We start from the raw sequence: 15,036 nt of genomic DNA on the forward strand, positions 1-15,036 counted from the left end.
TCATTTCAGTAAGCATTTTTCTACAGCTGACCATGCTTTCCACCTGGCTACCCCTACCCCGGTCAACAGCTCTGCACCCCCCACAGCCTCCCCATTTCTCATTCACCCAAATCCAGATAGCTGATGTTCTGAAAGAGCTGCAAAATCTGGACCCCTACAAATTAGCTGGGCTAGACAATCTGGACCCTCTCTTTCTAAAATTATCCACCGCAATTTTCGCAACCCCTATTACTAGCCTGTTCAACCTATCTTTTGATTTGATACTTGTATCGTCTGAGATCCCTCAAGATTGGAAAACTGCTGTGGTCATCTCCCTCTTCAAAGAGGGAGACACCTTAGATCCAAACTGTTACAGACCTATATCTATCCTACCCTGCCTTTCAAATGTCTTCGAAAGCCAAATTAACAAACAGATCCCCGACCATTTCGAATCCCACCGTACCTTCTCCACTTTGCAATCTGTTTTCCGAGCTGGTCATGGGTGCACCTCCTCCAACTGCTCTTAAATGCAAGTAAAACTAAATGCATGCTCTTCAACCGATCGCTGCCCACACCTGCCCGCCTGTCTAGCATCACTACTCTGGACAGTTCTGACTTAGAATATGTGGACAACTACAAATACCTAGGTGTCTGGTTAGACTGTAAACTCTCCTTCCAGACTCACATTAAGCATCTCCAATCCAAAATTAAATCTAGAATCGGCTTCTTACTTTGCAATAAAGCATCCTGCACTCATGCTGCCAAAAACGGACTATCCTACCGATCCTTGACTTTGGCGATGTCATTTACAAAATAGCCTCCAACACTCTACTTAGCAAATTGGATGCAGTCTATCACAGCTCCATCAGTTTTGTCACCGAAGCCCCATATACTACCCACCACTGCGACCTGTATGCTCTCGTTGGCTGGCCCTCGCTTCATATTCGCCGCCAATTCACTGGCTCCAGGTCATCTATAAGTCTTTGCTAGGTAAAGCCCCGCCTTATCTCAGCTCACTCTGCCAATGACTGGAACGAATTGCAAAAACCACTGAAGCTGGAGACTCATATCGACCTCACTAACTTTAAGCATTAGCTGTCAGAGCAGCTTACGGATCATTGCACCTGTACATAGCCCATCTGTAAATAGCCCACCCAACTACCTCATGCCCATATTGTTATTTTTTTGTTTTCTTGATCCTTTGCACCACAGTATCTCTATTTGCACATTCATCTTCTGCACATCTATCACTCCAGTGTTTAATTGCTAAATTGTAATTCCTTACACTGCTTTGCTTTATCTTGACCAGGTCGCAGTTGTAAATGGGAACTTGTTCTCAACTGGCCTACCTGGTTAAATAAAACGTTTAAAAAATGTCTGCGCCCCTGCCCAGTCATGTGAAATCCATAGATTAGGGCCTAATGAATTTATTTACATTAACTGATTTCCTTCTATGAACTGTAACTCAGTAAAATCTTGGAAATGTTTTGCATGTTGCGTTTATATTTCTGCTCTGTCATGAGGAAATCAGCACTAGCGTTGGAAACTTTGTGATCTCTGCCTGTCATTCCTGCCTACTGGGCACAGACATCAATTCACTGTCTATTCATATCAAACTATTTGTCACATGCGCCGAATACAACAGCTGAAGACCTTACAGTGAAATGCTTACCTATAAGCCCTTAACCAACAATGCAATTTCATTGAAATTACGTGGAAGCAATGTTGATTCAACCAGTGTGTGTGTAGTGGGTGGTTTGTGCATCACTCTCCTTTGAAAACTAAAACAATAGGAGTTCTACTGGAAAATAAATGGTATTTTGGCATATTAACACTCAACAGTTTTCAGAGGCTGTCCCATCCCTAAGAAGGAGTCTGAGGGTCAAGGGAAGAGACAGCGAGTGACTCAACCCAAGTATGTCAGGGCCATAATAATGAATGTTAGTGATGGATACACTTCAAGCATCACATCACTGAATGAGATAGATGCCACCAGGTGTTGGTAGCCTGGCAGGCTATGATGACTAAAAGCCGTGAGAGATTGGGTGCAATCAATTTTGTCACTATGGAAGGGGTGTATATTACCTCGGATGGAAGGCAGCTTGGTTTCACCGTTTCTCCCATCTCTGTGGTCTTCCTCTCCTTCTTCCCCCCTCCTCCTTGTTGTAGTTCTACTGGTCCTGAGACAGACAGATCCTGGTTCTGCTCCATCCCGAAGACCTGAGTATTAAGGTAATAAAGAGCTCCTTGACTTTCCACTGTAGTCTACTCTACTCAATAGATAAAGGTGGCTGATATTGGACCAACATGAGGGCCAGAGAATTAAAGCACAGCCCCATACATCCACACAAGGCCAGTGCCATGGTAACAGCACTAGAAAGAACACATATTACAGCCATGTAAAAAAAAACAAAGAGCAGTGTGCCAATTAGTGTGTCAGCTAATTATAGGAATTACCATAATCACACTTCTAGTTTAGAGAAGACTACCCAGTCCATGCTCTGAATAAAACTGACAACCAATTATTTGATTTAACTAGGCAAGTCAGTCAAGAACAAACTCTTATTTACAGTGGGTTAACTGCTTTGTTCAGGGGCAGAACAACAGACTTTTACCTTGTCAGCTCAGGGATTCAATCTAGCAACCTTTCGATTAGTGGCCCAATGCTCTAACCACTAGGCTACCTGCCACCAATGCCATCCCCCAACCCACTCCCCTCTTCATCCATCCCCCAACCCACTCCCCTCTTCATCCATCCCCCAACCCACTCCCCTCTTCATCCCCAAATACCATATGTCCCATATACCTGTTTAATGATAGAATAAAGTACATATCAGGGCAACATGTTTAATGATAGAATAAAGTACATATCAGGGCAACATGTTTAATGATAGAATAAAGTACATATCAGGGCAACATGTTTAATGATAGAATAAAGTACATATCAGGGCAACATGTTTAATGATAGAATAAAGTACATATCAGGGCAACATGTTTAATGATAGAATAAAGTACATATCAGGGCAACATGTTTAATGATAGAATAAAGTACATATCAGGGCAACATGTTTAATGATAGAATAAAGTACATATCAGGGCAACATGTTTAATGATAGAATAAAGTACATATCAGGGCAACATGTTTAAACCAAGTTTATTTGGGGTAATCTTAAGCCGCAGCAGTAAACTCTCCTCCACTTCTGAGAATCTCCCTTCTAGAAATCTTTTCATTCAGCATGAGAAAGCACGCAGGCAGCTGTTACATGAGCAAATAATGGAGAGAGCTCGATTGTGAGCCTCAAAATGCCATTTGGAGCCCGTTAGATTTGCTCTACAGCTGCGATCAGACTGAGCACTACACTCTTAGAAAAAAAGGCTTCCAAAAGGGTTCTTTGGCTGTCCCCCCTTTTGATTCCAGGTAGAACCCTTTTGGGATTTATGTAGTACCCTCTGTGGAAAGGGTTCTACATGTAACCCAAAAGGGTTCTTCAAAGGGGTACAGTCCCAAAATGTTTTGCATGTCAGCAATCAAGTTAAGATATTGGACTTTCAAAAAGCTAATTGTAACTTGCCACATAACCATGACACAAAATGAACCATATGATGAAAAACACGTGATGATGTGGCAAGTTATAATTAACTTTTTGAAAGTCATATATCTTGACACGTTGATTGCTGACATGCAAAACATTTTGGTAATGTATCAGCAGTGGACTAATGAAAAAAATACTAAAATATAGTTTTTGAGTGGATTATTCCTTTAAAGGATTTATGTGGTTTTAATCGTGTTTTTTTATGATGGCAGCTGTTACGCTGGATTGGGCCAGACAAGTTATACACACTACACTCTTAGAAAAACGGGTTCCAAAAGAGTTCTTTGATTGTACGATAGCCCTTTTTGGTTCCATGTAGAACCCTCTGTGGAAAGGGTTCTACATGGAACACTTTTGGGTTCTACCTGGAACCAAAAAGGGTTCTTCAAAGGGTTCTTCTATGGGGACAGCTGAAGAAACCTTTAAGGTTCTAGATAGCACCTTTTTTTTCTAAGAGTGTATGATAGCCCACTCTCTTAATGTGTATGGCTGTTCATATGAGCTAATCCTAATAAGAACAGAGAGACTTGAGGGAAATAGACCTCCATCTCAGGGCGAGATGTACCATTTCCTAATACTAACAGTGACATTTCTTTATTGCTATACTATTGAAAATTAGAGTATTAGTGAAAGTGCCTGATCAAGAACTTCACTGCACCACAGTTTGAAAGGAATCTTGGATTACATATTGTACAAGGTAAATATTTTAAATAGTCTCGTAATGACCACATTGTTGGACATGAAATACATTACGAAATGAAATCCAATTTCCCTTTACCCATGGGTCACAGAGGACTAGAGGACTTAGTCAAATGCTTCTCATTCAAAAAATAGCAATGTAATAGATCAATGTGACGACAGGTCATTACAGCTCAAAAGCTCAGCATGCTTAGTGGACGTTATTTATGGAGGATATTTCAGAAAACTATAGAAAAATAGCCCTTTGAATGCCCCGTTCAATAAAGTTAATTCAATGATGTTATTTCAAGACACGGAGAACTTGGTCATTCTTACTTTCAAACCAAGTCAACTTTCCTACATGCAATTCAGATCATATAAAATGACTTTTGTATTCCTAACGATTTTCACAGCAACCCAACCCACAATGATATATCCTTGAGCGGAGTGTGAATATACATCAGAAAGCTGACCATACCTTGTCTATCATGCGCCTGGCCTCCTCCTCCTCAGGGTTGCGGTTCTCCAACTCGATGGTGTAGGTTCCCTTATCACTCTGGTCATCCTCCTGCTCCCTGTTCCTGTCCCCATGAGACCGAGGGGTCCTCAGACCCTCCTCACTGGGGCTGGGCTCAGTGGTCTGGTGGCCTGTACTGACCGAGCTCCTCCCTATGCTCTGGTCCTCAGACCTCTGCTTCATCAGAACTCGGGCGGCAGTGGGGGCTCCCGCTATCAGGGCCGCTGATAACGGGGCCTTACTGAAGTCTGTGGTCATGGTGGAAGGGGCCTTAGAGTGGGAGGGGGGGGTGGGGCAAAGAGCCTCCCTGGCCGCACCCCCAAGCAGCGGTGCAGTCTGGGAGAAGGAGTAGGAGCGTCGCTTGCGGGGGTTGTCATCGTTGTAGAATTCGATCATGAAGGTAGTCCTGTTGCCGGTAGTCCGACCCCACTGACCTCCCTGTCCTCCCTGCGCCGACCTCAGCCTCTCCTCCAGAGCCAGCCTCCGGCTGCCGAAGCGCAGGCCAATCCCGTTCTCAGAGTCACTCTGGGTACCGTCCTCATGCTTGCTGCCTGGGAGAAGCAAGACAGGAGGAGAGCACAGACCCATAACATCTAACCTCTGACCTTTCAACTGCTAATCATGACAGAGAAAGGACAGATAGTCCTCTATGATGGAATTTAATGTCTCCAGACTTCACCCAGCCACAGTACTACTAGCCCTGCCTCCCTGTGGGCAGAGGGGGAGAGGGGAGGGGGTTGGAGGGTGGAGCTGGAGCAGGAAGGGAAGAGGGAGGGAAAGCGGGGGCTCAGAAAGTAGCATGCAGTCAGACGTGACAGTGGTGGGTTCAGAGACAGAATATTACCAGGCCACTCTGGAAACAGAGGCCTTTCATGCAGCAGCAGACAAACAATCTGTTAGGAGCCTTACAATGCTGCGTGTCTCTGAGTGACTAGAGGTGACTGGCCCCGGCCACATCACCGCCAGCCCCACATGAGTCAGACTGCATCTCCTCCACTCCACCTCATCACACACAGCACACATCAAGCAAAAACAAAACAGTTAAATCTACTACACAGTACGGAAACAATCAACACAGTTAACCCTACAACACAGTACAGAGACAATCAACGTGGTTAACTCATCAATCCACACAAAATACCCCATAATGACAAAGAAAAAACAGTATTTTTAAAAACTGAAATATAAAATGTATATAAGTATTCAGAACCTGTACACAATACTTTGTTGAATCATCTTTGGCAGAGATTACGGGTTCAAGTCGGGGCTCTAGCTGTGCGACTCAAGGACAGACACTTGTCCGGAAGCCACCCCTGCGTTGTCTTGGCTATGTGCTTAGGGTTGCTGTCCTGTTGGAAGGTGAACCTTCGCACCAGTCTGAGGTCCTGAGCATTCTGGAGCAGGATTCCTCTGTACTTTGCTCCATTCATCTTTCCCTCCGTTCATCCCCACAGCATGATGCTGCCACCAGCATGCTTCACCGTAGGGATGATGCCTGGTTTCCTCCAGACGTGACGCTTGGCATTCAGGCCAAGGAGTTCAATCTTGGTTTCATCAGACCAGAGAACCTTGCTGTTATATGCCTTTTACTGAGGAGTGGCTTCCATCTGGCCACACCATAAAGGCCTGATTGGTAGAGTGTTGCATAGATGGTTGTTCTTCTGGAAGGTTCTACCATCTCCACAAAGGAACTCTGGAGCTCTGTCAGAGTGACCATCGGGTTCTTGGTCACCTCCCTGACCAAGGCCCTTCTCCTCCGATTACTCAGTTTGGCTGTGCGGCCAGCTCTAGGAAGAGTATTGGTGGTTCCAAACTTCTTCTATTGAAGAATGATGGAGGCCACTGTGTTCTTGGGGACCTTCAATGTTTTGGTACACTTCCCCAGATCTGTGCCTTGACACACTCGGAGCTCTATGGACAAGACTTCATGGCTTGGTCAATGATCAATGGAAACAGGATGCACCTGAGCCAAATTTTGAGTCTCAGAGCAAGGGGTCTGAATACTTAAATATGGTATTTCTGTTTTTATTTTTAATAGATTAGCAAATATTTCTAAAAACCTGTTTTCGCTTCATCATTATGGGGTATTGTGTGTAGATTGATGATTTATTTTTATTCATTTTAGAATAAGGTTGTAACGTAACAAAATGTGGAAAAAGTCAAAGGATTTGAATACTCTATATTTCTTTATTGTTTTCCCCTAACCCTACCACCCCTCCCCTAATTGTAGTAAACTAATGGACAACAATACTTAGGCTTCTACTTCCAGCTTATACATACTATATACAATTTTCTGACAAGAAACAAAGTGAAATATAATATAAAATATTGGAAGGTGAACAGCCAACAAAACAACAATTAACCATAGTACACAGCACAGCAGTGCAAACACTAACACACAGACACATGTCAAATCTCCATCACACAGTTTTAAAACACACAACATTCACAACATAACATATTGTTAACCTTCTACAGGTTAACAGAGACTAAAACCACCAAAACGTAACAGATTAACCAGTTAATTTACGTCACAAACAACAAAGTTAACCCTCTCCAGCCATTGTATTTCTGAGACCCACCTGAGAACATGAATATTAACACTCAGCAGCTTCACGCTCGTCTTGCTTTCCCGTCTGCACACATGACTGGGGCTGATGACTGCACTGAGCACCACTGAGCACGCCTCACACACACACAGCTCTCTGTCCCTGGGGCTGATGACTGCACTGAGCACCACTGAGCACGCCTCACAAACAGCTCTCTGTCCCTGGGCTGATGACTGCACTGAGCTCCACTGAACACGCCTCACACACAGCTCTCTGTCCCTGGGCTGATGACTGCACTGAGCACCACTGAGCACGCCTCACAAACAGCTCTGTCCCTGGGCTGATGACTGCACTGAGCTCCACTGAACATGCCTCACACACAGCTCTCTGTCCCTGGGCTGATGACTGCACTGAGCACCACTGAGCACGCCTCACACACAGCTCTCTGTCCCTGGGGCTGATGACTGCACTGAGCACCACTGAGCACGCCTCACACACAGCTCTCTGTCCCTGGGCTGATGACTGCACTGAGCTCCACTGAACACGCCTCACACACAGCTCTCTGTCCCTGGGCTGATGACTGCACTGAGCACCACTGAGCACGCCTCACAAACAGCTCTGTCCCTGGGCTGATGACTGCACTGAGCTCCACTGAACATGCCTCACACACAGCTCTCTGTCCCTGGGCTGATGACTGCACTGAGCACCACTGAGCACGCCTCACACACAGCTCTCTGTCCCTGGGGCTGATGACTGCACTGAGCACCACTGAGCACGCCTCACACACAGCTCTCTGTCCCTGGGCTGATGACTGCACTGAGCTCCACTGAACACGCCTCACACACAGCTCTCTGTCCCTGGGCTGATGACTGCACTGAGCACCACTGAGCACGCCTCACACACAGCTCTCTGTCCCTGGGCTGATGACTGCACTGAGCTCCACTGAACATGCCTCACACACAGCTCTCTGTCCCTGGGCTGATGACTGCACTGAGCTCCACTGAACATGCCTCACACAAACATAACACCTCCAAAGCTCACAGTCCTGACCGCCTGCAGCATGAGAACTCCAACCACAACACCGACCCCTGTTTCTTCCTCCCCTCGATCCCACAGCTAGACTCCCACAATAGCCTCTGGAAGATACAGCTTCAGAATACACCCCATAAATCAAGTACAGGAGAAACGCCTCAAAGCACAGCAGCCAAACATTGTATTTATTTATTTATTTTACTAGGCATGTCAGTTAAGAAAAAATTCTTATTTTCAATGGAACAGTGGGTTACAGTGGGTTAACTGCCTGTTCAGGGGCAGAATGACAGATTTGTACCTTGTCAGCTCGGGGATTTGAACTTGCAACCTTTCGGTTACTAGTCCAACGCTCTAGGCTACCCTAGGCTACCCTGCCGCCCCAATACAGTATGCGCTGTAGCACTCAGCAGCTCAGCCTCTGACTTCACTTTTGTACGTGCTATGTGCTTCATAAATCTCCATTTATACCACTGTCTGCACCCCACCCCCAGGCACAGCTATCCTACACCAGAAATTAGCAGCCATTTAATTAGCCAGCTACAAAGAGTAGCTAGCGCCCAGCCCACACTCTATTGAGTCCTGTCAAACAGCGTCCCACAAAAGGCCCAGACATGGTCATGAAGATGCAGACAGAGATAGTGGCAAGGCTCCAATTAAAATATGAAACAACTAAAGCACTATGTGGATGAATCATTAAGGAGATGGAATGGATGTGGCTTGGCTCCTTGGTGTACAGCAGAAAATGAGTGCTGTATGCAGGGAGAATGGAGAATGGGTGAGGCAGGCAGAAAGGCAGGTGGTCTACTGTGCCATCCATGCTAAGCTCAGTCAATGGGTCTCAGAGCTGGGAGATGGCTGGGGGATTTAGAAGTGCTGGGGACTAATCCTGAGGAAGTAGACAATTCGGACTGCCATTAACAAAGCCATGCCTAGTCTCTCTTGTATTACTGTAAATGGAAGGCTGAGAGATTTAAGAATGAAGAATCATTAGAATCAGAGTGGGAGGATGTACATAGAGAGTCATAGGGGTGTGTCTCCGTCACTGATATACAGTACAAAGGAGGGTTGGACTTTATTTGCTTCAGGGTGGGGACCTTAATACAATTACATAAACAGACAATATTTAATATAAGGGACCTTTAGAGTTACATCATATCATCATGGAGATGATATGGCATCACAGTGAATTTTGTCTGCGCAGAGTCACCTTGAGAAGAAGAATCATACAGCTAGATACTGTAAGCCATTCAGATGAGTAGCGTGTAAAGCCTTCTAGCAGGATGAAAGTCAGATCAGGCTACAGGGGGAGTAAACAGGCCATGGCCTATCCTGCCTTCTCTCCTGTCTGACTGCCTACAGGAGGAGTAAACAGGCCAAGGCCTTTCCTGCCTTCTCTCCTGTCTGACTGCCTACAGGAGGAGTAAACAGGCCATGGCCTTTCCTGCCTTCTCTCCTGTCTGACTGCCTACAGGAGGAGTAAACAGGCCATGGCCTTTCCTGCCTTCTCTCCTGTCTGACTGCCTACAGGAGGAGTAAACAGGCCATGGCCTTTCCTGCCTTCTCTCCTGTCTGACTGCCTACAGGAGGAGTAAACAGGCCATGGCATTTCCTGCCTTCTCTCCTGTCTGACTGCCTACAGGAGGAGTAAACACGCCAAGGCCTTTCCTGCCTTCTCTCCTGTCTGACTGCCTACAGGAGGAGTAAACAGGCCATGGCCTTTCCTGCCTTCTCTCCTGTCTGACTGCCTACAGGAGGAGTAAACACGCCATGGCCTATCCTGCCTTCTCTCCTGTCTGACTGCCTACAGGAGGAGTAAACAGGCCATGGCCTATCCTGCCTTCTCTCCTGTCTGACTGCCTACAGGAGGAGTAAACACGCCAAGGCCTTTCCTGCCTTCTCTCCTGTCTGACTGCCTACAGGAGGAGTAAACAGGCCAAGGCCTTTCCTGCCTTCTCTCCTGTCTGACTGCCTACAGGAGGAGTAAACAGGCCAAGGCCTTTCCTGCCTTCTCTCCTGTCTGACTGCCTACAGGAGGAGTAAACACGCCATGGCCTTTCCTGCCTTCTCTCCTGTCTGACTGCCTGCTGTACTGCAGCTTGGAGTGAGACTGCAGCTACAGGCATTAGAAAAGTGGAAGTAATTCTTTAATGTCGGAAAGATCAGAACCAAGGCTATGCAAGGATCTCCTGCTCCAATACACACAGCATACAGTAGATTACATGAAAAGCAATGACAGGTATGGGCCATATTTAAATCTATATATTTTACCTTTATTTAACTAGGCAAGTCAGTTAAGAACAAATTATATTTACAATGGCCTGAGGACATTGACAGGTATGGGCCATACAGTAGGTTACATGACCAGCCTGAGGACATTGACAGGTATTGGCCATACAGTCGGTTACATGACCAGCCTGAGGACATTGACAGGTATGGGCCATACAGTAGGCTACATGACCAGCCTGAGGACATTGACAGGTATGGGCCATACAGTCGGTTACATGACCAGCCTGAGGACATTGACAGATATTGGCCATACAGTAGGTTACATGACCAGCCTGAGGACATCGACAGGTATGGGCTATACAGTAGGCTACATGACCAGCCTGAGGACAATGACAGGTATGGGCCATACAGTAGGTTACATGACCAGCCTGAGGACATTGACAGGTATGGGCCATACAGTAGGTTACATGACCAGCCTGAGGACATTGACAGGTATGGGCCATACAGTAGGTTACATGACCAGCCTGAGGACATTGACAGGTATGGGCCATACAGTAGGTTACATGACCAGGTATGAGTAATTGTAGTCTGGTTGGTTAATGGTCATGGTCATTAATAATGGTCATTACTGCATCAGGAGAACCGCTATTCTAGGTGTTTCGAGGTAAACACTAGTCTTACTTTAGATGATAAGATTTTAAAAAAATGTAGCCTCTGTTTTTAGCGAGTAAGGGATGAGCTTTATTAAACCTGTTAAGGATGCTTCGAATTTTCGCAGCTTTTTGTTAAAAATCGCGCAACATTTCAACGTCCTGCTACTCATGCCAGGAATATAGTATATGCATATGATAAGTATGTGTGTATAGAAAACACTCTGAAGTCTAAAACTGGTTAAATCATGTCTGTAGCTATAACAGAACGTGTTTAGGAGTAAAAATCCCAAGGAAAACTGATCACCAAAAACACAAGAAAAATATTCATCCGCCAGTCTATGTATGGTCTATGGCGATAGAAAATAGATGGAGTCCCGTTTACAATGCCTACAGCTTCCACACGATGTCGCCAGTACTGGCATTTCATTGCATGTTTATCCTTGGTGGGATGACGTATAGGCACTTCCTGTCTTGGGGTACACCGAGGAAGTTATGAAAGTGAAAAAATGGACGATGATTTCAAGACTTGCTGCTATCGAATACAGATCGCCCCGTGATCAATTTGATCGATTATTAACGTTTATTAATACCTAAAGTTGGTTTACAAAAGTAGTTTGAAGTGATTTGTAAAAGTTTATAGGCAACCTTTTTAATAAAAAAAAATGACGTTGCGTCTTGTAAAGGTGAATTTTCCTGGATCAGACGGCCTTCATAAATGGACATTTTGGGTATACAATGACGGATTTAATCGGGAAAAATACCCAATTGTGATGTTTATGGGACATATAGGAGTGCCGACAAAGAAGCTCGTCAAAGGTAATGAATGTTTTATATTTTATTTCTGCGTTTTGTGTAGCGCCGGCTACCGGTAATTCTTTTGTTTAGGTCTCGTTCAGGGTATTTCGGGGGGGGGCATGCTATCAGATAATAGCTTCTCATGCTTTCGCCGAAAAGCATTTTACAAATCTGACATGTTGGCTAGATTCACAACGAGTGTAGCTTTAATTGAGTATCTTGCATGTGTGTTTTAATGAAAGTTTGAGTTATCGAGTACTACATTTGGTGCTCTGAAATTTTCGCTGATTTTGGTCCCTGTACAGGGACCGCAGCCGTAAAAGGTTTAAGAGGATCCATTTTACAGGATCTCGCAAAAAAACTCCCAAAATAACTCAAACACTCATGGCTTTTAGCAGTAAAACACATGTTGATCAGATCAGCAACATTGTGAAGTTAGCAAGGTCAGATGTACAACAGTTAGTAGATGATACTGTAGTGTGGCTATAGGGAGGAAATATGTGCATTTGCTGATCTGGCAACAGAAACTGTGGGACAGAGAGAAGGACAAGCAGGCAGGATATGGCCCTCACCTTTGAGCCTGTGGAAGTGGACGGGGACATCACTCTTGATGCTCTTGCTGTCCTCCTCTGTGGACTCACTGTGCACCGTGGGGGGGTCATTGTGGGCCAGCCAATCAGCCACCTTGCTCTCAGAGGCCATCATGGCGGCCTGTAGGGTGCTGAGGTCCTTGCTCCCCGGCTGGGGGGCCTTCTTAGGCCGGGGCCGGTGGTCCGGAGTCAGTTTGGACACATGGTCCTTAATCCTGACATTGCCAGGAGAGGTGTCATCAAACTCGATGGTGAAGGCGTGAGGTGAGGCGTGGCCCTGAGCGCTACTGGCGGTGGTAGCAGCAGCCCCCTCAGTGTCTTTAGTAGGGATTTCATGAATGCTGTCCTCAGCCATCTGAGACTCCTTGGTAGGGATCTCAAAGTAGCTGGGCTCAGGACCCAGACCATCCTCCATAGGCCTCTCACTCCTCTTAGACTCTCTGCCATCTGTAGGATCACAAAGAGGAGAACACTGGGGATCAGTATCTAGAGGTCAGAGGTTACGGGCCCCAAATGGGCCGCTCAGCTGTGTCTGTTCTGAGTCTCACCATAAGTCTGAATCCGTGTCTGCGGCCCTGGCAGAACACAGCCCTCTGTTTATGTAACCTGTATTTAACTAGGCAAGTCAGTTAAACAACACATTCTCATTTACAATGACGACCTACCAAAAGGCTAAAGGCATCCTGCAGGGACAGGGGCAGGGATTCAAATCTAAAATACAGGACAAAACACACATCACGACAAGAGAGACACCACTACACTACATAAAGAGAGGCCTAAGACAACAACACAGCATGGTAGCAACACAACATGACAACAACATGGTAGCAACACAACATGGCAGCAGCACAACATGGTAGCAGCACAAAACATGGTACAAACATTATTGGGCACAGACAATAGCACAAATGCTAGGTACAGACAATACATCATGCGAAGCAGCCACAACTGTCAGTAAGAAGGGTTGGAGATAAAATGGTCCAGTTTGAGTGTTTGTTGCAGCTCGTTCCAGTCTCTAGCTGCAGCGAAATGAAAAGACGAGCGACCCAGAAATGTGTGTGCTTTGGGGACCTTTAATAAAATGTGACTGGAAGGAATGGGTGTTGTATGTGGAGGATGAGGGCTGCAGTAGCTATCTCAGATAGGGGGGAGTGAGGCCTAAGAGAGTTTTATAAATAAGCATCAACCAGTGTGACTTGCGATGAGCATACAGAGATGACCAGTTTACAGAGGAGTATAGAGTGCAGTGATGTGTCCTATAAGGAGCATTGGTGGCAAAACAGGTCAGGCTGTGCTGGAGCCCAGGCAGACAGGCACAAAGCCATGTAGTGTAACTTACTTAATAATGTCACTTACTTAGTAATGATTGTGCAACTTCCTTTGATTATGTGGCAAGGCATTATGGCATATGTGTAGACCATCTAGTTTATACGTATGCCAAAGTGAGCAGCTGAGTTGTTCTTGGAAAGTACAAGTTAGTTTTGTACATTTCCTCCCTTATGTAGTAGTAAGGGAACAATATCAAAGTCAAATATTCAAAGTATAATAGCTACTGGGATTTAGGAGCCCCCAATAAGGCCACATCTTTCTCAGAAGTTATATCTCCCAATTCAACTTGAAAGTAAGTCATGTTTGTATCTCTTTGAAAACAGATAAGCTCCTGAAAGCATGACTGCAAATATCTGTGGCTTTCAACAAAGTAAAAAATGGAGTGTTGTCCATTTAGAGAACTATATTCAAACTGATACCCCTTGCATCAGGTCCTAGATTATAGTCCCCAACAGGTCTGGTGGTAAATAAGGCTGTGCTTTCAGGTTTCATCCTATCCAAGCATCAAACAAATACCCACTGCTTCCACAAACAAGACCACCACAACTTCATCTTAGAACCTCCCTTTTTTTAAATAAATACTACCACCCTTCCTCTAAAGATTTCAAGATGAATCATGTGAAAAAGCAATGAGGGTCACGGTGGTCATTCATTTAACAGGAAAACTGTACATTAGAGCAGTGGTTCCCAACCTTTTTACGGTTACTATACCACCAACTGAATTTTGCTCTGTCCTGAAGTACCCCCTCATGTGCATTTTACCAATAGGTCTATGGTCTCATGAGTCTACTCAAGTAACCCCTGCGGATAGGCCAAGTACCCCCAGGGGTCATTAGAGTACATGAGACACACACACAGAATAACTAACACCTATATTAATACATATTCCTGACAGAGCATTACTAACACCCATATTAATACATATTTCTGACAGAGCATTACTAACACCACCCATATTAATACATATTCCTGACAGAGCATTACTAACACCACCCGTATTAATACATATTCCTGACAGAGCATTACTAACACCACCCATATTAATACCTATTCCTGACAGAGCATTACTAACACCACCCATATTAATACATATTT

General features: G+C 45.2%; 1 protein-coding gene across 2 annotated transcripts in view; it reads right to left on the bottom strand.

Annotated features, from left to right (window-relative positions):
- Positions 1–15,036, bottom strand: part of LOC109900093 (centrosomal protein of 170 kDa-like) — an 85,761-nt gene that overhangs the window by 22,590 nt on the left and 48,135 nt on the right. For both annotated transcript variants that reach the window (XM_020495817.2, XM_031835199.1), the window contains exons 8-10: positions 12,595–13,059; positions 4,729–5,318; positions 2,065–2,199 (exon numbers count right to left, since the gene is read on the bottom strand). In XM_020495817.2, coding sequence (XP_020351406.1) covers positions 2,065–2,199; positions 4,729–5,318; positions 12,595–13,059 — 1,190 coding nt within the window. The remainder of the gene's footprint in view (positions 1–2,064; positions 2,200–4,728; positions 5,319–12,594; positions 13,060–15,036) is intronic.

The sequence above is a fragment of the Oncorhynchus kisutch genome, linkage group LG11 (assembly GCF_002021735.2).
Source record: "Oncorhynchus kisutch isolate 150728-3 linkage group LG11, Okis_V2, whole genome shotgun sequence".
NCBI lineage: Eukaryota > Metazoa > Chordata > Actinopteri > Salmoniformes > Salmonidae > Oncorhynchus > Oncorhynchus kisutch.